The sequence below is a fragment of the Sparus aurata genome, chromosome 18, assembly GCF_900880675.1.
Source record: "Sparus aurata chromosome 18, fSpaAur1.1, whole genome shotgun sequence".
Classification (NCBI taxonomy): domain Eukaryota; kingdom Metazoa; phylum Chordata; class Actinopteri; order Spariformes; family Sparidae; genus Sparus; species Sparus aurata.
The window spans coordinates 24,200,643-24,225,915 of record NC_044204.1 but is presented as its reverse complement, the minus strand read 5'-3'; the positions used below and the strand labels follow the sequence as shown (position 1 = coordinate 24,225,915).

The 25,273-nt window shown below is 44.3% G+C and overlaps 1 protein-coding gene across 5 annotated transcripts in view; it reads left to right on the top strand.

The window, feature by feature from the left end:
- Window positions 1-531: 531 nt before the first annotated feature.
- apbb2a (amyloid beta (A4) precursor protein-binding, family B, member 2a) overlaps window positions 532-25,273 on the top strand; it is a 50,416-nt gene continuing 25,674 nt past the window's right edge. Inside the window, exons 1-8 of one of the 5 annotated variants that reach the window (XM_030396310.1) lie at window positions 532-829; window positions 5,547-6,823; window positions 7,476-7,684; window positions 9,066-9,209; window positions 9,815-9,900; window positions 10,062-10,122; window positions 12,664-12,810; window positions 13,116-13,243. In XM_030396310.1, coding sequence (XP_030252170.1) covers window positions 5,578-6,823; window positions 7,476-7,684; window positions 9,066-9,209; window positions 9,815-9,900; window positions 10,062-10,122; window positions 12,664-12,810; window positions 13,116-13,243 — 2,021 coding nt within the window. In that variant the 5' untranslated portion in view covers window positions 532-829; window positions 5,547-5,577. Of the gene's footprint in view, window positions 830-910; window positions 1,364-5,546; window positions 6,824-7,475; window positions 7,685-9,065; window positions 9,210-9,814; window positions 9,901-10,061; window positions 10,123-12,663; window positions 12,811-13,115; window positions 13,244-25,273 lie in introns of those variants that run through there. The other 4 variants (XM_030396307.1, XM_030396311.1, XM_030396309.1 and 1 more) reach the window with 4 other exon arrangements.

Genomic DNA, 25,273 nt, shown 5'->3' with positions numbered 1-25,273 from the left:
TTTTAAAAAATCTTTTTGGAAAAAAGCTTTATTGATCACTTTTGTCAATGACAAGGTGTAACATGAATACAAAAACGGAAGACACAGGCATCATGACAACATAAATAGAATAAAGCTTTTATTTCAGTGAAACTTCAATTCAACAAGAAGAAGAAGAAGAAGAAGAAGAAGAAGAATAGTAGGTAAAACAATAATGTCTTATCAAAGACAGCAGGTTTCAGATTTATCTGAAGATTTCTTGTAGTAGACTGTTTCTAAATTGAATGAACTCAATGTTTTCCTTATATTCCACTCTAGATGATTCAAATGATGGGCGAGACCTTTGAGAACTTGGCTTAATGGACGTGAAACTTCCCCTGTAGAATAATTAAGTCGGCTGAACTTTCTGGATTTAATTAATGTATAATCACATCCTTGAGCAGTGTAAACCATTCATATTTCCACAGACTAATGCATGACGTAAGACTCCGGTGATGTGTGATTTCATTACCTGAGCAGCAAAATAACACCGGTGGATTTATTGTGCTTTGCGTCTCCTTCGTGCGCCGAGCGTGCATCGTCCGCGCCTCTGATTGGTCGGCTCCACAGCGCCGCGCCGCTCCGGGATCCTCTGGCGCAGAGAGAACGCGCAGCTTTGGCCGCCAGCAGCGAGCACCGAGCCGGTCTGGGAGGGCAGATGATGTGATGTGATCCCTATACGGGCGGCCGGCTGGAGCTACGGGCGGACTGGCACTTAAAAGCGACTGTCGACCTCGGCCCCTGCTCACTACCACTGTGCGTGTCGTCGCGGGAGCAGAGGCGCAGAAGCTCGGAGGTTGACCGAGGAGCGGTGAGTGGATGTAAATAGATGCGCTCGATAGGATGCGCTCCCCTCCCAGTGCGGCGGCGGTGCTGTTGTTGGTGCTGGTGATGGGGCTGGGGCTGTAGAGACAGAGAGAGAGAGAGAGTGGAGGATGCTGAGGATTTACTGCGCCTTAACATATCGACAGCTTTGCTTCCGCGTTATTGGCAACTCCACCTCGGCTGATTAGGTTGATTTAAAAGACGATGTCTCCTCACGCATCGGAGAGGGAGTTTATTCAGGTGGCGGGCAAGGAGCGAAAAGGGGCCAGATACTCCACCCATGACATCATCGACTTTCCCAAGTTCGTTTTGTGCCCAGCTCGTGCTGTCATCTGTTGCATTTCGTTCGTGAGGCGGCGGGTGCAGTTCAGAGTTGAGCAGAGAAGGCCTGCCATCACAGGGAGGAAGTTGATCTGACAGGCCCGATATCTCTGTCAGTGCCTGGTGGTGGATCTCCCAAAGATCATTGCTGATGTGCAGGGATATGGATCAGATCTTTTCTCTTTAGTGTGACCTTCAGGTGAAAACACTCATGTCTGCTGTATGAACAGTCAGAGGAGATAAGATCCTGTTTTCACACCTTGCTCTTAACATAGAAAGGGAACATGGGATTTTTGTCAACAAGTCCTTCTTTTTATTATGCAAGGAAATCTGTAGGAGAGTTCATGACTTGTATTAAATTCTGGTATCCTAAATTGCACTCCAGTGTAACCCTAACACTAAGAGATTGACGAAACATCACTGATTTATTAGTGTACAGATTGGTTTCTGTCTTGTGACCGGCTTGTGCATCTCATGAATGACCTCTGCTGTTGTTGAGCACAACAGATGTATTGAGGACATCCGTTTAAATACCTCTGTGTGTGTCTATGTGTGTGTGTGTGTGTGTGTGCGTGTGTGCGTGTCTATGTGTGTGTGTGTGTGGACCGTGCCCCACTGTCCTGCAAACTGCTGTGTCATTCTCCTCGCTTTCTCCCTCTAATAACCGTCCTGTTCTCCTCACCACTCCCCTCGTGGCGTCCTCTCCTCCTTCGCCCCACTTTGTTTTAACTAATGGAGATCGGGCTGCACAGTGAGACAGGAGGGGGGAGAGGAAGTAAAGGTTGCTATCTTTATCGAGATGATCCTGTTTGTCTTGTGAAGAAGTAGCAGAGAGGGACAATGGGGAGATGAGACGCTGGTTTGTTTATTGCTCCTTGTCAGCTACTGGGGGCCGTGTCAGGATGTGTAATTCGTCCTCTGAGTCATGCAACATATTTGCTGTGATTTTCAGCTCCAGTGGCTCGAGGCACAATTTGTTGCCATCAGGTGGAAAAGCTCGTATCGCCAGCTTTTGAGGCTTTTAGTTTGGTATCGATCAGGGCTGCAAATTTAATGGAAATATCATCAGGATCACAACTCGGCTGATGGAGGATGGAGGATGGGGCTCGGCCCAGAATAAACCCCATTAACTTCTGGTGCAGATCCAGATAATAGATGGATCAGGAATCATTCCTCTCTTTCTTTAACATTAGAGCCTCGATCTGGTGATCTTTAATTATGGTTAAGCAGTTATGGGTGGTTTAAATTAAGAGTGATACAGGGCTTTCAGGTCTGATATTAAATTAGGCTTGACCCAATTAAAGGTGACTGTTTGGCGCTCTACTGAGTGCCATTCAGTTTCTAGTTTCTTACTCTTAGTTGTTGTTGTTTTTTTGTTGTTGTTGTTGTTGTTTTACAGCATTTAGGGCATTTTTGTGCCTAATTAAACATTTGAAAATGTCCACATGTAAACAACATAAAATGGTTGCAACTATATTAAATGTCAAGGCTTATTCATCATTTTAAAAACCCATATTGTGTGTGTGAATACATAATCTTTTTAAAAGTCAATTGTTTGCTAAACAGCATTATAATGAAGCTTTCAGTAAACAGAGTTAAAGATAGATTTGACTGCTAGCATTTCCTCAAAAATGACTAGAGCTATAGAGATAATATCGATATTGTGAATTCATTAATTAACAAATCCTGAAGGAAGCAATTGTCACAATATGATTATTTTGTTACCTCATCATGCAGCCCTAGTGTCCATACATTTTGAACATCATTTTGTTTAAAAATGTTCTCATAAGCCCCAAAATTCAGACTTCAATATAATCCATTATTTGAAGGGAGTTACAAGGTATATAAATGATTGAGAATAGCTATTGCTCTGATGAGACAGCGCAGGTAGTTTGAACCTGTTGACAGTGTGTTTGTGTCTGAGTCACGGGCCTTGGAGCATGCAGCGCAGACTCAGCACAAACAGGTTGTTGTGGTTGTCTGGCTCAGTGACAGAGGGACAACAAGGCTGCCACCCAGGGAGAGGGGACCGATAGGGGCCCCCGCATGAGCAGAGTCAACTGCCCTCCAAAAACCCTGCCTCTGTTCTTTCCCAAGATCTTATCCTGCTTTAAAATCTGCTGCCCTTGTACTTTCCATGTTTCGGAGAAAAGGCGCTGATGATGTCTGCAGCATTGTTTGAGGTGTGTGTGTGTGTGTGTGTGTTTATGATGTGACAGGATGTTTACATATTATGCTTGCGTGCCTGGGCGTGTGTTTCTACCTGCGTTCAGCCGTTTACCGGTTTTCCACCGGCTTTAAATTAAAATCAAATCATTCAAGAACAGAAGTTGACAGTACATGTGCCATGTCTTTAAAATCATTCGATTCTCCGCCGCTGTCTTTGTTGCTATCCATCTGTCTGTATTCAGCATCACAGGGCTGAATCACCCAGAGATAAAAGAGACGCGGGTAGCTTGTTAGCAGGAGCTGGCTGCCACTTCTCCTCCCCACAGGCTGGCTTACGGCTCAGCCCGGGCTTTGAATGTCAGTCCTGGATGAATACACTGAGGGTCTGACTCACCCCCAGTATCATGCAAATGACATCCAGCTTCATGACTTTGATGCCGTGTTTTTGAACAATTCAACAGTGACACCTTATGTGTAAAAGGTGCGTTAGGTTGGAAAAAGGGTCTGCGCCCCAGTGTAGCGATAATAATAGCTCGGAGCAACGGTGCGGCAGCCAGTGGGAGCAAAGAGTAAAGATGTTTTATCGGCTTTATGTTCAGTTGTAGCATCAGAGAAATGCAAATGAATGACAGAGTACTGATTGTCTCAAGTTGATGATGTCACCGCCCGATGATGATGTTAGAGATACACAGAGAGACACAAAGAAAAATCAGAGAGCCGTCCACTGCATCAGAAATTACAAATCACATATCGTGTTCTGTTATATTATTTTATGTTATGTTATTTTTTATAATGTTATGCTATATATATATTTTATGTAATGTTATTAATGTTATGTTTTATGTCATTTTATGTCATTTTACATTAAATAATTTTGTAGTATAGTAAATAAGTACAACATATAAGCTGAAAACGATTTAACAATATACTGACCCACTGGCCAACCATTAACACAGAGGCTTAAAAGCAGCTATCAAGCCTGAAGAATGAGTATTATCATACTAAGGAAAAAGAAAAATAAGGAACACTTCGTTTTGTGGCTATTCAAAAATCTACAGGAAAAAAGGTTCTTACAGCGCTGAACACATGTGAGGTCATTTTAAAATCTTGTTCATAGGAACTCTGTAGGGTTCTATTTGTTTTATTCAGGAGCACACGTTTCACAAGTTTTGTCATTTTTATAAATGTTATAGTCATTATTATCCAGAAAAATGTCACACAAAAGAGTCTTTCTTTTGACATATTTACTAGTTTATTCAATTTAATCTAAATGTATTTGGATTTCATTAATGTTCAGATCTATATCTCACGTCAATGAAGCCCAATTAATTAAAAGGAACTTGACTGAATGCATTAAAATGACAGATGAAGCCGAACCTGACTGATACAATATGCAGATATATTAGCTCATCGCAAATGTACTCCATCATTATCTACCTATTGTTGTGCCAGGAAGTAACAAAGAATTGTAGTACAAAAATGTCAGAATGTTTGGCATTAATGACTCATGTGGCTGCCGTAGATCTAAAGTTGCACCTCACTGCGACCCCCTCTACCCACTGTCAGCGAAGGAACATCAGTGAGTGCACAGCTGAAGTCTATTATTCAGTGGTGAGACATAGTGAAACAGAAGGTACTGTCATGTCGTTCCAGCTCTGGTACCATGATTATAGCACAATGTGGCCTGATCACATACATCCATCCAGAGCCGCAGTGTTACTGTAAGTGAGCTCTGATGCTGATCTATATTGTAAATCATGCCGGTGTCAGCTGTGGGAGTTCTGTTAGCCCCTTGTATCGATAAATCCAATTTAAGGGCTCATTATCAAAAAAGTTTAAAGTTAAAAGAAGAATATTTTTGTTTTGAAATTATGGTCTCAGTAATCCAGTGACGGTTAGGTTAGTCAAGAAGTACAGATGTGAGGTACTTGAATATTTCCATTTTATGCAACTTCTACTCAATGCATCTCAGAGCCAAATGTAAATCCAAAGCATCAGATATAACAGGAAAATACTGAGACGGAACATTTTACAGAATAATGAGAACTTTTATTTTTCATATGTTCAGTACATTTCGCTGATAATACAAGAGCAGGGATTTTAATGCAGGATTTTCCACTTGTAGTGGAGTATTTTCAAAGTGTTTTTACTAATGTAGTTTTTTTGATTCTTCCACCTCTGACTGTCATGACTTCTGTCTCTTCTCTCGTCAGCTCGATCACGGCAGTGTATTTCCAGTCAGCCATGATGTCAGTACAAACTCCTCCTCTCTCCCGCTCTGGCTCCTCACCTTCTAATGTGGGTCTGGCCAATCGCGGCGGCACCTCCGCCGCCCCTCCCACCTCCCTCAGCCTTCGCTCGTCGTACAACCAGCTGCTGGGGCGAGATGTCATCAAGGAGTCCATGGAGACAGGGAGTTCGGCCACCTTGCCAAAGAGCCGTCAGAGGTATGCGATGACCAGTGTGCGGAGCGCCATGGGGATCAGTGACAACCTGGCCTCTAAAAACCAACCTGTAACAAGAGGGCGGGGTCTCCCTACCAAGTCCTCCTCCAGCTCTGCCCTCTACTCCTCCTCGTCCTCCTCCTCACTCTTCAATACAACAAATCCCAAACTAGCCAAGAATGGGGCCAACATGCAGAGACGAGCTGAGAGTCAGCAGCTGGAACTGAGCCGGGCCAATACGGAGGGCAAAATCCACAATGATCTCATCAATAACCCAACTTCTGATTGGCTGGAGTTTGGAAAAGACAACTCACAGCTGCCCCCGTTCAGAAGGAGGACCAAGAGCTTCCTGGAGTACCATGAGAAGGGCTGGGAGCTGGATCTCACCTGGGGGAAAAAGGAAGATAAGGAGGAGAAGAAGCAGCAGCCTTCCCCAGAAAAGGAGCAAACCAGCCCAGCCAAGGAGAGGGAAAGCCAGAAGGAGGAGAAGCCCAGCATCAAGCAGAGCTGCCCGGAAGAGAAGGAGGAGGTGGAGCCAGTGGTAGAGGAGGAGGAGGAGGAGGAAGATGACCCCACACCAACACCAAGACAGCCTCTACTACCAGTGGTGGTGGAAGCCCCTCTTTCCACCACCTCCTCCTCTTCCAGCAACAGCCCGGAGTGGATCCCAGACAACCAGAGCCAGGCTCCGGCTCAAGTCAGAGAGGAGCTCTGTGTCCAGGTTCAGGCGAGTCCACGCAGTCCCGCAAAGCCTCCTCGGAGCTCCCAGCCCCGGGTGATCAAGGTGGAGCTGCACCCCAACAATGAGAACCAGTTCTTGCAGCAGTACCCACCTTCTTCCCCTAAACAGGCCCGGGCATCAGAGAGGAGCACTCCGACCAGGAACAGGGCGCCCCCAACCCAGCCTGATCCTGAGCCAGAGACTGGACTCCCTAAAGTGGGCTTAAGAATGGATATGACTCCTGATACTCCGTCAGAGGACGAAGACTCCAGCTGGACCACACTGTCCCAGGAGACACCCTCTCCTCAGACGCCCCGAGAGACAGGTTAGATGTGTGTTTGTCTTTTAAAAAAAATCTGCATATCTGTGTCAGCCTTTAATCGTGCCTGTTTTACACTCTCCTCCTCTTCCTCGCTCCCTCCCTCTACCTCCTCCAGACTGTCTGATCTGGAAATATACCAAACGCCTCTTCTTTAGTGGGCAAGTCAATCCAGCAATACTGCTGGAACCTTTAAGGCCCCTGTGAGCCACCTTATGGCGCAGAGAGTGATTAGGATGGACGGAGGGATAGGATACTGCAGATAGCAGGGTGGGAACAAGGGGGGAAAAAGCAGGGAGAGCAGAGCTGTATTAAGCGAGTGATGATTGCCTGCGATGTATGACAAAGCAATAGTAAACGTGAGGGTATGGAGAGACATATAAAGAAGGCAGACAGTAAAGAAGAAACGCAGGAGAGAGAGGAAGAGAGACATGCTGCTGCCCTGCGGGTCCTACTACAGGGGATGAGCCCTGGAGTTGCTATGACAACAGCAACTAAGTAGGGACAGGCCGACCATCTCTGAAATTTACTTTGTTTATCCCCTGTGTGTGTATGTGTGTGTGTCACGATCATATGTGATCCAGCAAGCATGCACGTGTACAGTATGCATTTGTGTGATACACTCACAGGCAATATGTGTTTGTGTATCGCCCATCAGCAGACATATGGAGTGACGGGGACCTGCCCCCAGGCTGGCGGGAGATCTCAGACTCATCAGAGGTCTATTTCTGGCACGTCCCCACCGGCACCACACAGTACCACCGACCCGTTGCCTCTGGAAACCAACAAACCCCTCCTAATACTGACAAAGACGCTGAACTTGAACCACAACAGGAAACACAGGACTCCCTCAAACCCCCCAACGAGGTGAGAGCACCCACAAACATATTTATATTTAACTTGACGTGTACAAACTGGGCTTTAACCAGCGTGGGTCTTTATTAAAGCTGAAGGTTGTTTGATGCCAACATTGCCAATTCCCATTTTCTTCTGATGAATATCTATGATGATAGCGCTACATTTTCTGATAACAGATATTTCTGAATATATGCTTTGAGAAAACGTCAACATCTTTCTCATCAGACAGACGTTTGTTTATTCAAGGCTAAGTGTTAAGTGATGTGTAAAAGCTAAGGATACCTGCACGTCCACATTAGAACATTAGAGGCAATGTAAATGTACGGAAAGCCCCTAATGGGCATGGGTCAAACTTATTGTTTCCTGTTACTGTCTAGTAGGCTACAGTCTTGGTCTAGGCAAAAGAAACTGACCTCATTGGTGGGTATAACTAATGAGAGGGAATTGCCTTTCATTTTCTCGGGATAACAAGATTAATTAGTCTATAATCGTGAGAAAGTGGTCTTTGTTACCCCGACCTTTTGGCCGCTGTGCTTTTTTTCTCATGCCGCTGACACATTTACAGCAACAGTAATAGCAAGTCATACACATTATTGGTGGAAAACATTTTCAGTTGAGGCACTTAAACAGAAAAGGTCAAATGCTGAAGCCTTGATTCGGAAAAGTAAGGAAAACTTATGTTATCCATTTTTTAGCATATAAGCTGTCACTCTTCTGTAAGATTTAATCATGTGAAAACCACGACAACAAACTCATGGTGGCAGCAGCAAGAAAACGTGTTAATTTGTAAACATTCATGTATAAAGTTCAATCTTAGTTTTTAAAATGGTAGTTGGACAAAACAATTCAAACTCCAGTTCCACTGACTAGTCTTTTCCTGGATTATAAACCGGCAATAGGCAATTGTTTTAAAAATAATAATCTGCCACCTGTCAAATTCATACTCAAAACAAATAGGGAGGCAGCATAACGCCAGAGCAACTGCTAACTGCTGCCTACTGTAACTGCCATCAGCTAGTTAGCTCAGTAAGCCATGCAGGCTAGCAGTTCCTCAGCCACGCAGTACACAGATATCATCAAAAGGTCAAAACTGTTATTTCTTCACTTTCTGTCGATAATTTTAGGTCATTTTTAAACTGAATTTCTGACATATATTTCACCTTTAATTTATCATTATGAAGTAAAGATTGCTGTTTGATTATCCATGTGTATCTGTCCTAGTGATTTAAAGCTCTGAGTAATTAAGTGTACCTCGAGTTAAGATCCTCTATGAATCTTAGTCCGATATATTTCAGTGCTGCTGATGATCAGTGATGTGGACAACCTCCTCTGTCTGCCTCAGTGTTTTCTCTCGCCATGCTGCATCTCTCTCCGTCTCTCTCTCCCACAGCGCCCCAGCAGTCTGATATCTGACAGCTCGGTGGAGCCGGTCCCCTCACCCTCTGGCTCCTCCCCCTCCTCCACCTCCTCCACCCCCTCCAATGATGTCACCTCTTCTGGACCACATCTGAACATCACCACCTGCGCAGCCAACGTAAGTCACCTTTATTCGGGTGTTCACTTGTTGAAATTCTCTCTCTCTCTCTAGAATTCATTGTCCACAATACAATTGTTTGTTAAACTATTCAGATGGCTTTATTGAAACATTATTACAAAAACACTATTATCTGTTTATTATTGTGTGCTGGTGGTGACATATTCCTTCAATGAGTAGTTCGGTATCATCAGCAGCAGTGCCAAAATCCTACGTTCTTGGTTTTTGTCGCGTAAATCTTCACATCAGAGTCAACATATTAGCTTTGGTTCGTCAGAGGGACACTCTGCATGGCTGACTTTAGTTATCTTCCCCCCAAAAGCTTGATCACGTTATCAATATACATCTCTGCTTTCACTGCTGCATTTATTGAATTGAAATGAGCACACAGTAATCTCTGTCCAGGCCTGTCTGAAGTGCAAATTCAACAAAGATGAATATCTCTAATATTAAGTTAAAATGAGTATCATCCTCTTCAGTTATTACAAAGCAAATAGATCAAATAAGTTGGAAAAGCAATATTACAATCTGCCAGTTTCTCATCTTCATTCTTTAATTTCATTCACCACTAATGTCTCCCTTTTTGAATATCTGTTTTGCTCCAGGAGCTGAAGGACTACCCAGTCTATCCAGATCCCAGTCTGAAGGCGTTTGAAGGGGCTACACTGCGCTATGCTTCACTTAAACTCAAGTAATACACAGACATACTCTGCAGTGGAGAACTATGTATAATCTCTAGTTCTTCTGACTGGATTTGTGCAGCAAAGCCTGAGGCTGATGTTTTTTTCATGCACTAGTTTGTGTGATATGGCTCGACTGTGACAGATTGTTCTGTCTGATGGTTCTCCGCAGCCCTCCAGCCCAGCTGGAGACAGTGGACCTCGACAATACCTTCTCCGATCCAGAGGCAATGGTAAGATCATAACAAGAGCAGAGAACATAATTTAAGGTCCAGTGTGTAGGATGGATCTAGGAGGGTGACAGAAACAGAATATAATAATCATCATTATGTTTTCATTAGTGTATGATCAGCTCAAAACTAAGAATCGTTACCTCAGAATGAGTCTTTCACATCAGCAGAAGGAGTGAGCCCTCTTTCCTCTCCCTAGTGGAGGGTGAGACGAGGGGTGTTCAGTTGGTTGTAATCTGTAACCACAGTGCTGAGCACCAATAAATCCTACTGACTGGACCTTTTAATATCTGTTCATGAAAAATCGCTGTGGCCAAGAGCAATCATTTGCTGGGGTTTTTTTTTACTGGACAAAATCATAAATATTCATCGCAGATGGCTTTGTGGTGTCACAGTTTTTAGATTTATGTATGACACTGAAGCAGGCGAGTGCCGTTCCACATTGTGTCATGATGATTTGTGTGTGCAGTGACACAGGACAAAAATACTGGCTGAGGAAATGTGTCTTTGTTTATTGTTATTATTAGATATGGTCAAAAGTCTTAATCCCAGTACATTTACAGTAGCTGAACACATTAGAAGACAACATCTTAGGAAAGAGAAAAAAATGAAGAAAATTTAACCGACCAAACAAAAACTAAACAAAAACACAAACAAGAAAAAGCAAGTCCCATTCTAGTCTAAGGGCCCTTTGTAACAACATGTAGCAGTTTACACATATTAATCACTTTTTATTGACCATGTATGAGCGGATTGTAACGTGAAGTGAACAAATTGTCTGACCTTATTGACTTTGAAGTATGTGTGCATGGAGAAACACACTTAAACCCAACATATCTACGTTGTGTGACTTCTTTGCCTCCAGCAAAATGAAATTTTCATATTTAATTTGTATTCCAGACACTGAATTAATTTAGATACAAAACTTAGATACTATTAGAACTCAGTCACACAGTATAACACCTATACATGACTGTCTCGCAACATTTGTCATGTTTGATGAGGATTTATTTCATGTGATTCACATATCGCGTGTTTGTTATTGAAGGGAAGTCACCAGGCATTGTTTGCAATGACGTAATGAGCCTGCTCAGTGGCGTCCTCTTTCTCTCTGTATGTTGCAGCACCACTCTGTGGTTACTTTGTGAACTGATCAGCGGTGAAGTGTTAACAGCCAAATCAGGTTTTTGCTGGAACAGTATCATATAGAGAGGCTCAGCCAGCAGACGTGTGGGATGATCTCAGTGAGAGCAGGAGTGAATGAATGAATGAGCTGGGTAATAGAAGGGGAAGCTGGCACTCTGGTTGAATTTGGTAAAGACAGACAGGGGAAATGATCTTTTTTCAGACAGGCAAATCATCTGTTTGGAGTCACGACAAATAATGAAAGCTGGGGAGTTCATGTAATCAATTAGTCCAATATTTAATCAAACGTATTCTCACTTTTGTGCAGTAAGATGGAATAAAGTTAAGGCAAATGTCGCATCGTGGTTTAGATTGTAAATCCAAAAGTGCCAAGTTCATTTTCTGTTTGAGTCAGAGTTTTTTTACAGAAAGAACAAGCCAAACTCACCAAGGACAGAAAATGAGAATTTTATATGTTCAAGTGAAAGAAAAGCTTGAGATACTCCAGTACCTCAGAGGAACCCAAAAAACACAGGGGAGATGAGTGGGAGTTCAGATCTGATCTCAGGATGTGTGAAAGTTTAATGAGGGAGAGACCGAGAGAGAATAAGATGGTCAGTGGGAGAGAGAAAGAGAGAGAGAGAGAGAGATGTTGATGTGTTGATGTGTGTGTGCTTAAGTGCGTGTTTGCCTGACACTGTTACGGGGCAGGAAGAATTTATCGTGAGCTTCTCCTCAGCAGAGGGGAGCTCCCTGCTGCGATGGAGAATAAGAAGGAGAAAGAGTTGAAGGAGGGTGATAGCTACTGGCCTGAGGCAGAGTACACACACACACACACACACACACTCAGATACAAAACACACACACACTCACACACAGTATTTCATATTTCATGTGTTGCCTTCCCCAGTCATGCCTCTCTCAGTTATTGCTCTGATGGCTGCTACAGTAGCTGTCACTCTACTGTACTTCTGTAAGCAAGCTTCAACTTTAAGAGGAACTTTGCGTGAGTTGCTGCGCCTGGTCTGTGTTTCAGATCAGAATGATTCAAATACTGTTTAACGGTGAGTCTACATGTGGCCGAGGCTTCTTTCAGTTATGTTTTAATCTACGAGTTAATTACTGAGAATGTGATCTGGGACAGGGGCGACGTTGCTGTAAAGAAGATCGACAGGGCAAAACGCACAAGTAATCAGACGATGAGACTGGTTTGAAACAAAACTACGGATTAGTCCAACTCATTTGGAAAAGAACAATTAAATCGAAGGGGAACATTGCTCCCCGAATGTTTGTTCATCACCAGAATCAGAATTTGCTTTATTGACTGAATATTTATGCCCCTGCAAGGTTTATACTGCTCTGAGTATTAGAACCAAACCGATGCTAGATTTCTTTCTGTGTGTGTGTGTGTGTGTCCAGTCTTTTCCAGTGCGGTCTCTGGGCTGGGTGGAGATGGCAGAACAGGACTTGTGCGAGGGGCGCAGCAGTGTGGCTGTCCACCACTGTATCAGACAGCTGTCCTACTGCAGGAGGGACATACGAGACTCGGCCGGTGTCTGGGGAGAGGTCAGTGTGTCAGCATGGACTATAGTTACATACATGTATACAGGATGTATAGGAAGTGTGTTGTCGGCGAGACACAGCGGCTTGTCACAGTTTGCAAGTATGAGTATGATTTGACTTCTTTTGCCTTGATTTTTAGAGGCCTGGAGAGTTAAAATTATATATTTTGTCAAAAAATGTTATTAATACTGTAGCAGAAACATCATCTCTCTGATAATCTATGTTTTTAATCATCATGCAGCCTCTGTAGGGTGCCTGGTCAGGTTGCGAGCAGAGGTTACAGTGTTTATCTCTTTGTGGTTTGACAGGGTAAAGGGATGCTGTTAGTGCTTCAGGATCGCATGTTGACCCTCGTCGACCCGGACGATCGCAGCCTGCTCCACTCTCAGCCAATCAGTAGCATCCGCGTGTGGGGCGTCGGCCGAGACCACGACAGGTAGGAGGACCTCGCTGACATCCTTGTACTAATGAGAAACCTTTGTGTGTCTGTGTTGCTTTGCGAGTATGATTGACTGTTCGATTCCAAGATTTCAGTATCTCCAAGTAGGGCTCCAACGATTTTCAATGTTAATTAATCGGCTCTTTTTTTTTTTCTTTTTTTTTCTTTTACAGTTAATTAATTATTTAGTCTATAAAATGCTATTCTTCTTCTTCTTCTTCTTCTTCTTCTTCTTCTTCTTCTTCTTCTTCTTCTACCAATCATAAATGACAAAGAACAACAGAAAATCCTCACATCTAAGGAGCTGAAAAAAAATGAATGAACTGATCATCAGAACAGCTTGTACGTCATTTTCACTTCATCGACTAATCAATTAACGGTGTAACTGTTGCTGCTGTACTTCCCAGTGCATTATTTATTCTTTACTTTCAATGAGATGCCAACAGGAAACACACACAAACATGTGAATCAGGCTGCAAACACACACATTAATGTGCACATACGGTAACATACTACAAAATGCATGTGCGGAACGTTCTCGCTGCTGGAAGCTGATTCAGGAGTTTGAACTAATCATCAGAGAATGGAATCAGCCTCATTATTTGCACAAACTGCATTCAGAACCCCATAATTATGCTCACTGCTCCACGTTTCCATCCAGACCGAGAACCTGTGGGGCTTTCAATCGTTTGGCAGCGTCCCACGGTCCCAACCTTTCACTGTTGAGCTGACAGTGTGCTGAGGCTCGCACAGCTGCTAACGAGCTGAGCCCTCGTTGATATGGGCCCTCGAAGGTTTCCATTAAGCCATGGAGCCAACACGCACGCGAAGCCTTCAGTCATCTGGAAAGATGAGTGCTGATGGAATAGCCATACATGCATAGATGGAACATGAAGATTGGGCTTATTTGCGTGTGTGCATATACATGAACACTTAATTTTCCCTTAGAAGTCCCTGGGAAATTTCATGTTAATTAGGTGGTAAAATGTTTGAAAAAATATTTTAATTACCCCCAAATGACCTCAAAATGTATAGAAATTATCCTTTGATTATTTATGATAACATTCTGCAATTTTCCAAGAAGTTGTTAATAAGTAGCTGGTAGTTTCTTTCATATATTTCCAGGAAACTTCCAACTGGTTTCTGATTAAAAATGCTGTAAGTGTTATTTTCTTATAAGAGCAAGTGTTAGCTCGCTTTATCTTCCAACAGTAATGACTGTTATAGAGTGTTTGGTAAAAACACGTTTCTCCTCCCCCTGCTCATGCAGTAAAAGAGGACATTGATCTTCTGGTATCAGAAACAGACAGAAAGTTACGTTAAATGAACACTTACAGCAGCTTTTATAGATTTCCAGGAAACTTCCAACTGGTTCCTGTTTAACTTTTGCTGCTCATTTTAACGTCCAACTAGTTTTCTTCTCCTCAGCAGGCCACTAAATTGGAGTGAGTTATTGCAGCTTAATTTTCAACTAGTGTCTGCACAACTTGTTCGATCTGTCAAACTTTGGAACAGCTTTGACAAACTTCCTAAACTTGATTCTTGATCTGTAGTTCAAACAAGCATGACTTCCCAGGCAAGGAGAGCTCGAAATGTGTGTAGGTTTAACATAGAAATCTGTCTCTACGAGTCTGTCTGACAAATTACTCGATCGCTTGGTAGCAATTATCTGACTGTTAGCAAATGAGATCACTAAAACCGTAGTCTGTGGTCATCTCAAATTCAAAAAGGACACTGATTCTCAAATTTCATACAAGGCAACCTTGACTTGAGATACACCTTAAAAACCCTCTGATTCCTCAAGTGTATCAGTGAATATAAAGAGCAAATCATCAATATACTTGTGGCAACACAGGTATGTCTAGATATTCTTTCCCATAAGTAAGTTAACTTAGGATTGAAAGGACTGCCCATGGAAAACTACAGAATATATCATTTAAGATACGTGTCTTGGTTATGCCAGCGTCTTTTTCCATGACCTGTAAAATGAGGTGTAACAAACGTGGCATTAACGCACACTTCATCCTGACACCAGTGTTGGAGCCTTGTAAAAAGTCTTTTATCTCAATGCTAAATATTCAACCTCTAAGAGCTCGGAGACTTTGGGAGATTGGCTGTGGAGACGTGTCACACAATGACCGTACAAATGAGGAGAGCGGTGGAGGGTTTGTAAGTGCAAGGAGCTGTCTGGCCCTGACATGTGTAATCAGCTGTTAAGGGATTGGGTGAAAATGGAGTTAAAAATAGCGTCCGTGCAAAAGGCTTGATCTCACTTCCCTCGCCCGTGCTTGCAGTATCTTGTTTCCTGACTGTACGTCTTTCTACCTTTCTCATCTCTTGGTCTTTCTCTTTTGTCTTTTAAGTGCTGCCATAATTGAAGAGATGCTGTGGGAGGCAGCGTCCCGCTCTGCTTCGCTCTCTCCTGTCTTTCTCCTTTTTTCTGTCCCTCAACAACAACATTAGCTCTGTGTGTGTGTGTGTGTGTGTGTGCGTAAGAGAGAGAGAGAGAGAGAGAGAGAGATAGTCCCTCCACCCTCCACTGTCTCAGAGGATTGAGAAACTTTTCAGTGGCTGTCTCTCTCAGCGGTAATGGATAAAGCGTGTAGTGGAAAGAGGGAGGGGAGGGCCTGGACCAGCTCTCCCTCTTATCCTTATTTTCTCTCCCTCCATCTCTCTTCTCTCTCTCTTTACAGCACCACAGCTCTCTTCATCCTCTCCTCCCACCAGCACTTTAAAAAAAAAAAAAAATCTGCAGTCTGCACTCGTCCGTTTGGTTTCAGGCTCATGACTTTGAATGTGCAATAATTCTGCCCTGGCCCGGGAGTGTGTATGACTTCGGAGATATTTGATGCTCTGAGACCTGCAAATGCACTTTCCATATAAGCAGCAAATTGTTTTATAGCGTCCCGCATGTGAAGAGGGATTGCGCTCGTGTGTGTGGGTGTTGTGTGTGAGCGAGACAAGAACAGTGTCTTGGCCAGAGGTTGGAAATAGCTTTGTGTTGCCACTAGAGTGCACTGTAATCAAAGTGTGTGCATGCAGAGGAGCTCATTTAGTGCAGCCAGGCACTTGAGAGTACTGGACACCTCAAACTAAAAGTGCTTTCAGTCTTGAGCTGTTGTTTTTAATGGTTTGGGTGACACCGTGGGTTCTGATTAAGGATGGTAATTCTTTTGACAGTGTGCCTTCAACTACCGTATGTGGCAACAGTTTGGGGACGACCCTGTGCATAAAGCATGATTGATAAAAATTTAAAAAAGGGCTTTTAATATAAAGTCGTATATAAAATGCATAGTTTGAACTACGTATTATCAGCTTTTGTATTGTAGTCTGTCATTAGTATTCTGTATCTTCAGGAAAGACACAGGACGCTGTACTCCAGAGGAACATGTCTGTGTATCTGGAGCAATGTTTCTGTGTTTTATCAAAGCAGAACACTGAGCAGATATTAACCCGGTTCCGTGGGGAATGTGTGTGCGGAGTCCCATATGGTGGAGGAGGCTGTACACTTGTGATCACCCGGAAAGCTTCATAAACTGTATTCAGCCACCGGGCTCGCTGTCTGTCGGTGAACAGAATGTGAAAGGCTTGTACTTTATTTTACCACGATAGTCGTTTCTCACTGTAATATTTCAACAAGCAGGCTCTCGCTCTCCTGGTAAAGTCACATGTGTTTTTGATTATTTTCTGGGGGTTTTTTTTGCTGGTCATTTAGTGCGTGTTGGTATCATAGTGGACTGAGTTGGTTCTGTCGTCTGGGTTGGTCTGTATTGTTTCTCCATGCGATGTGTTTTTGTGTTCTTCTTCTTCTTTCTTTTAAAAGGGCACTATGTCATTTTGGAGAAGAAATCCAAACTCAGAATTGTGATATTTACTATATCTACAAGGTGATAATACAAACTTAGGCTACACTCCTTTTATTTTTTCCATTACTGAATAAACAAGCTGTTCTCAGAGGAAAATAAGGTCCCCAGAACACTGTTTGAACCTAGAAAGGTGGCTGGGTCCACCAAATATGAGCAAAGTAAAACAGTATGAAATTGAGTTGTCCTTTAAAGTGACGGTTAAGGTCTTTTGATGTGGGATTGTAAGAGGTGCTTACCCTTAGTCACTGTTTTACATAGAGAAGATGACCATCAGGCCTGTGTGGAGATGCAGCACGTAGCGCCAGGCAGGACGCAGGGCGTTGCACTGCTGTAAACCACTCAAGGATGTATTTTCAGTCCCATCTAAAAAACACACATGCATATAAGTGTACTCTCTGCTTTGAACATTTTTGGTGCTTTATGTTTTGCGTCAAGTACGGTTGAGGGAATGTAGTGCCAAGGAGAAAGGGCTGTTTGAAGGCAACGTAAAGCGCCGAAAATGTTCAAAACATTTAAACATTTTGGCTGCTGAGGAGGAAGACAGAGGAGGGAGACACTCGGCGAAGAACAAAGAGCCCTAAAATCTATCTTTGGAAAAAAAAAACGTTGGATTTTCCTTTGGCTGTGCCTGACTGAACCCTCATTTATGCTGGCATTATGTATGTGGAAGTCACAAGGCAGGTGGTTAAGTCGATTTGAGATCTGTAGGTCACAGGTGTGTAAGTTACAAGCAGGACTCTTAAGACCTGCTCAGGGGTGGCTTTGTATGCTCAGCGTCTTGTGTGAATCGAATGTAAGCACACCATCAGAAATGATCTTCAGACGAAGTTCAAGAACAAATCTAAGAGCACTTTTATAAATGAGGCCCGTCGAGCTTTAGACTGTTACAGCAGCATATTAATACCCACGGCTTCGGAGAGGGATGCCTTACAATAAAATCCAGTATTCCCTCGTAATGTGTATTTTTAGTGTGTGTGTGTGTGTGTGTGTGTGTGTGCGTGTGTGTGTGCGTGTGTGTACGTGTGTGTGTGTGTGTGTGTGTGTGTGTGTGCGTGTGTGTACGTGTGTGTCAAAGTCAGACAGATAATGCTGCAAGCTAATTGATTGAAGCTGGTAGATGGCGATAGGCCGACAGAAGAAAGACACCTTCTGAATTATGTAAAGAAGAAAGGGAGGGAGGAAAGAACGGGGGAAAGAAAGGGAGCACATTATGAACGATGAACAAAAAAAAACACACACACACAATTGAAGGAGTAAAACAGACACAGAGATGCCTCTGAATGTGTGCATGTCAGCCATTTCAGGTTCCTCAGAGTAAATCTTCCTCCCGCGCCTTCCATCCATCTCTCTTTTCCGTCTCCTGTCTCTTCCTCTATCCATCCATCCATCTGAGGAATATTCCCAGTCTGGTCCTGAATGTTCTCTCTATCTCCTTCAGCCTGATTCAATATGAATGAGTTCCCTCTGTCTCTTAAGCGGGGCGGGACGAGGGGCTGGATTGGGGGGTTTTGCTCCTCGATGAAGTCATGAGGCTAAATCTGGAGCACTCAGCAAGTCCGACCCTGTGCACACTCGTGTGTGGTGAGCGTCTGCACGTGGGCTTGAATTGATGAAGTCATAGGTCTATATCTGGAGCACTCTGTTTGTATGTGTGTGTGATGGTGAATGAGTGGGTGTGTCTGTGCACCCCATCCCCCCAACACACACACACACACACACACACACACTTTTCCATCCATCCCCTCTTTCTGTCTGTAATGCTTTTGCGCTATTTCCACTCTTTGTCTCCAGCGCTCTTTCTGCCTCCCTCTTGTGCCATTGGCTGCACTGCTTGGCTTCCTCTTCTTCTTTGTTTGTCCCGTCGTTGCACTTTAGCCGGGTGTGAGCCTTCCCCTTTTCTTTTCTTTTTTTTTCCCCCAGCTTCAGCGAGACAAAGATAGCAGCAGCTGAGGAATAGGAGAAGCTAGTCAAGCAGGTGGGGGGGGAAGAAGAAAAAAAAAGAGTGGCGGTGCTTTTGAGAGAGAGAGTGGGATATAAACAGAGCGATGGAGAGCCAGTGAGGGAGGGAAGAGGCTGCGCATGCTTCCCCTGCTCGCGCTGATCGGGACACGGCAGGACTTTTTTTTTTTGCAGGAGACTCTTCGGACCGGGGCGAGCGGAGCAAAAGAAAGCTGACCGTAGAGGAAGATAGGGAGAGAAAAAAGGTGTAGCAGAGGGTAGAGGAGGAGGAGGAGGAGGTGGAGGAGAGGGAGACGCAGGGGGGAAGGGAAAGAAAGAGGGAGAGGAGAAGGGGGAAAGGAGCCCCAGAGGATTAAAAGAAAAAAAAGAGAAGAAGAAGACGAAACAGAGAGGCAGACGGGAAGAGATTTACCCCCGGGTACCGCGGAGGAAGGGGCTGTAGCAATGTCACCGCGGAGAAGGAGCTAACAAGGCAAGGAAGTAGTCGTCTGTAACGGGGCGAGCATGTCCGCCTGTGTGAGTATCTGTTATCCATCCATCCCTCTCCTCACAGTCATCCATTACTGCCTCTCCTCCTCTCCCTTCTCTCCTGTTTTGATTCCTAACCGCTCTGTTTGTGTAGAGGACACAGCTCCCGGACCTACTTTCATTCATTAGCTCTCCCCTTTTATTTTCACACTCATTTACTTCTCAGCCTCCCGCTGCGTGTTTGACTTCCAGCTGTGTACTTTGTGTCTCCCCCTCTCTCTCTCTGGCTAGCTGTCAGGTGTAGTGATGTGGGCTGGCAGCAGCAGCAGCAGCAGGTTTGCAGCCAGAGTCACACACACAGACATGAGAGAGACGTTCAGAGAAGCCAGATAGGAATGCAAAAAAAAACAAAAAACATAAGAGTTAGAGAAAGAAAGAGAGATGAAGTAGGCAAAAGGGAGGATTGAGAAAGACAGGATTAAAGAGTCTGGATGCGCTGCGGGGATTTTTCAAAGTGTGTGTCACGGCCGTTTGGAGCTGTTTGATATTGTGCTTGGTTTTATATGCGCGTGTGTGTGTGTGTGTGTGTGTGTTTGCGCGCGCGCGTGTGTGTGTGTGTGCGTGTGTGTGTGTGTGTATTCCGCAGAGCCAAAGTATTACTATTTTTGACATCATGCACTGCATGCTGAATTTGTTGAAGTGAGGATACATACCTGGGTGAAGGAATGTGTGTGTGTGTGTGTGTGTGTGTGCACATGATAAATGCCTTCACAGAGGAGGAGGAGGAGGAGAAGAGAGGAGGATGAGGAATGAGCAGGGAAACACTAAGCGAAGAACAAAAAGCCTCGGTGAGATGATTTACAACATGAGGGGGGCAGTTCCTGCTTGTTTTCTTGTCCTTGGCGTGTGACACTTATTGGGATTGAGACGAGCTGAGGGTGTGTGCCGCCTCTAACACCACAGCCTTAATGTCTGTGCGTGTTTCCCGCTATTAAAGTGAACCATAGGTACACACGCTCGTTACGTGTTCGTTCATATTCATCAGCGAGCAGCAATGCTCGCTCATTCCCTCTGGCCACGCTCATTTCCCCCCGATGTTGACCTTCTGTGGACAGCTGTGGCATGTAGAGACGAAGGGGAGAGAGAGGAGAACGCCAAAGACAAGAAGAATGGAAGAGAAAAAGAATAGAGAAGAGAAGATGAGAGAAAAGAAGAGAAGAAGAAGAAAGCGGAGGACGCACGCAAGCCTCCAGTATTATTAATATTTTAACACCGAATACACTCAAGCGATCGCCTCCATTTATGTCAATGAGTGTGTGTGTGTGTGTGTGTTTGGGTCATTGCTGTCACCCCTTCCAGTCCTCCCAGTCACGACTATTTGCTGATGTCAAGGCCCCTCGTAGCCCTTAATTAACATGCAAGACCCCTCTGACGGCCCCTCAGGGACCGAGCCCCAACACCTCGACCCACTCGATAGAGCGCCGAGTGATTGATGGCCTCTCCTCTGGTTTGAGCCACGCACCAACCTCTGCAAGTCATCGCTCCTCCAACGTCAGCACCTTCCATCTTCACACAATCCATCACACACACACACACACACACACACACACACACACACACACACACACACACACACACACGCTCATGTCCAGGATGTGTCCACCCAGCCTCCCAGAAACCCTCATTCTCTGAAGGGTCATTACGGCCGGAGCTGGCCAGCCAGGAGTAATATGTCACACAAACACACACACACACACACACACACACACAGAGTTACAGACAAAGACACTCTCTCACATTTCGTCTTCACCTCTCCCTCTCCGCCTCTCTCTCTCTCTCTTACATTAGCATTGTTAGGCACACCTGCTGTAATCCCTGTCTTTCTGACGGATTACTCCTCCTGTTCCTCCCATAGATCCCCTCCCTCACCCCAACCAGCCAATAAATCTCCCCCCGATAAAACCCTCACTGGTCCCGGGGCCGTGGCAGGTGATGCTGATATTCGCCGATCATACAGGGATGAGCGCAGCAGGGCACTGGCGCAGGCGGTGTCTGCCTGTAGCCCGTCCATCTACTCAGACTGCAGATGACTACAGTAGTGGCCACAGGTAGTTTGAGCTGAATACATTTGAATACTCGACGCGTTTGGAAGCGCTGAATGTAGGTTTTTGATGATGCTTTCAGCGGGGCGATTCATTGATGTCCCCAGCAGAACAAATGTATTAGGTGGTAAATTAATCTCAGCTAAGTTATTTCAGAATCAATATCCCACTTTATTCAAATAATTCAATTTGTGCCTTATAAAGGTACATTTTTCACTTTTAATGACTGTGATTCAAATATTTCTGCAGCTCACAATCAGACTACTTTTACTCACAAAAAGATGATTTGCAAAAAAAACGTGTAAGCAGGAAATTGATTTTAGGTCCCCACAAGGCAAAGAGTGACGATTGGCTAAGAAAAACAACTCCTCCAATTAGAATGAGATAAACCTGACAACCTGAGAACATGTCAATCTAATTTAATGGTTTGGAACGACTTTAGCAAGAGATCAGCGAAAGGAACCCAGTGAAGATTCAGGGTGCATTGATTGGCTTGAACCTGCAGATCAATAAACACTAACTTTGAACTAGAGGTAAAACAACCAGTGATGGAGCGTTATTCTGTAGGTTCTGATGATTCTGTGTGCTGTTACTGACTATAACTGGACAAACTCTACAGCTGATGAAGATCATGTGAGATCATCAAAAGCTCCAAACAGCTACAAACTGAAACTTGCAACACCTGGGATTTGTATTTTACAACATTGGTGTTGCACTCAGAAACATGTCATGGGTGAAAAGCTCAAATAAAACAACAAAAGGCTCCGGAAGGATTTTTTTTTTTCTTCAGTTATTTGTTTGGAAAATTGAAAAGAAAGCCTGTTACAATCTGCAAAAGCCCAAATTAACTTCACTGAATAGCTTCTTTTTCTGTCCAGCAGTCCAAAACACAAAAAAAGGATCCAGTTCCACAATCAGGCAAAGACAGGCAGCTGCAACAAGGGAGTGCTCATGTCCACAGCAGGTCAATCGGCTGTTCAATTAACTGACTTCTCATTTCAGCACTAAACTCTTTTTGTTATTTGGGTGGACTGAACCTTTACATCTTCAGCATATCCACTTAAAGTAGAATGAGAACGAGACTGCAAAGTGTGTTTGTGTGCAACATAATGATTTATGGCACATGCAGCTAATTAGGTTATACGTGCATACAGTATGATCCTAACTGCTCGACAGAACCCGACACTCACTCGACACCAAATCCCTGCGCTCTCCCACACACACTCTTTATCTCTCGCTCACACACACACACACACACACACACACACACATTAGTAAGATACATGAATGGGGGTGTCTTGCAGAAGTGACATCTCACTGAAGCTTTGTCTCAGTCGGGAATATCGGCGCTTGTGTACAAGATGGCACACACACACGCACACACACACACACACACACACACACACACACACACACACACACACACACACACACACACACACACACAGACACACTCCGGAGCAGTGTGATGTATAAATGATCAAGAGCGGAGAGAACAGCAGGACATTATCTTTCTCCCTCTCTTGCCCACCCAGAATCCCTCTTTCCTCCCCTCATCCCTCATTCCTCACACACACACGCACACACTCTGTCTTTCCATCTCTCCCTCCCACCCACCTATCTACGCTCTTAAATATGTAATGAAATACGACGACTGTTGACACATGGGTACTGCGTGGGCCTCCTCAGCTTGTTGCCCCTCCCTCCCTCATTTGCCACACCGAACGCTTGGAATTGGGTCACAAAGCTGCATGAACATAAACCGGGATCGTACATGTTCCCCCCCTTTTCTTCAGTGAATCACTATTTTCACCATCGGCTTTGTGAATCTTTGCATTTTCTTAGAAATGATGCAGAGGCACGGGGGGTGAGGCGCTGCTGCTGCTGCTGCTGCTGCTGCTGTGAACGAGGACGACTGTCTGCTTAAATCACACAGGCAGCGCCGTTTGTTGTGTACACTGTTTAATACACAGCAGACAACAGTTTTATTTTTATTTCAGCTAGATTTCGTCCTAGTTTTTCTCTGCCTTGGGCGATAATAGTGATTGTGTGTGTGTGTGTGATTCTGTCTGTCTGTGAGTGTGTTTGGTGTTGGTACCAGTGATGCAAAGAGGGCCTCCTCCTCCTCCTCCTCCTCCTTCACTGTGCCCTCTGGCCCTGGGTGCTCATTTGGTTGCTCATCTTGGTGCTGTAAACAAGTTTACGGTGTAGAGAGGTAATTACGTACAGACATTCTACATTAGGCCTAATGGCTGTGGGCCATGACTAATTCACCAAGTCGCAGAGGGGTTTGCCCTGCTCAGTTGTCACACAGGCTGTAGGTACTCCTGTGCCAGTGTGGAACGTTTACTGGTGTTACTGTGCTGGAACCAAATGAACTCCAGAATCCTGCTGGAGTTTTGTTTTTCAGTCTCAAACCTTTTTTCTGAAGTTTTTATCCAAAATGACTAAATTTGTTTGTTTGTTTCCACTGGCACCATTGGCCCACGTCAAGTCAAACCGAGCCAGATTTTCGTTTTTATTACTAGTTTCACCAGTTGGCCCGGGGCATACTTGGGATGGAACCTCCCCGGAGTAGGGCCAAAGTGCACTCATCCCGCGTCCAGGTGGGCTGCGGTGACACCTTCCACCCTTTTCGAATGAGGTGATTCAGGTGCTGGTTTAAGCCAGTGCATACTTTGGAACCAGTTCTTTGCATTTTGACAGCCAAAGAACTTGCTCCAGGCTGGAATGGTGCCAACGCTTTGCTGGTCTAGAGCAAAGAACCGCTTACGTCAGGGACCGAGGGCGGGGTTATCGTGACCGAGGACCAGCTAGAACTGCATGTGACTGCCATCGTGTTCTAACTGAGAATACATTTAAACACTTTTCATTAATTGAAGCAACAGTGGTCCGAGGACCAGTCATGTTGGGATGCCAGTGTAGGCATGCAAAGTCAGGAGTAGCACCTGTAAAGAGTCAGTGTAGTCCGCCATCGATGTTCCTCGCAATGCAGGGAAATTGGAGATGTATAAATTGACTGAATGATGTGAATCTACAGCGGCTCCCATTCCTGTGGAGAAGCATACAGGTTGTTGAAAGGTTCACAGATTAAATCAACTCCGAGTCAGCACCAGCACCAGCCCGTTATGGCCTGCTTCTCTCCCTCGACTAGGGAGCGTTGTCAGAGTCAACTTATGTCTTTGCAGGAAAAACCTCAGAAAAAGGAAAAGGAGTGTTCAGCTCTCAGTAAATTTGTAGCTCCTTACTGAATCTCTGTGGTTTTAAGTTTCTCTCCAGTGCCCCTGTTCGCACTTTCAGATATCTGGTATATTTTTCTGTTTCATCGTGTTCACTTTCAGCTGTTTCAGGAGTCGTTTTAGGTTACTGCTGGTGAAAACCCAACATTTGCTGATTTTGCTGCATCGTAATAAAATTTTTGAAATAACTAAATAATCAAGGATTTTCATTGTGTAGAACTTATATATAAATTAAATAAAGATTGAAAATGTTCCTAGCAGCTGTTCTTCGGTAGTACTGCGAGACAGAAACCGGCTGCAACGAAATCCCTCAACGCATTTACACGCAGTCGAAGTATGTCCACTTAAAGACATAATACTTAACATTTGTGCATTAACAGTGTTCAAACCCAG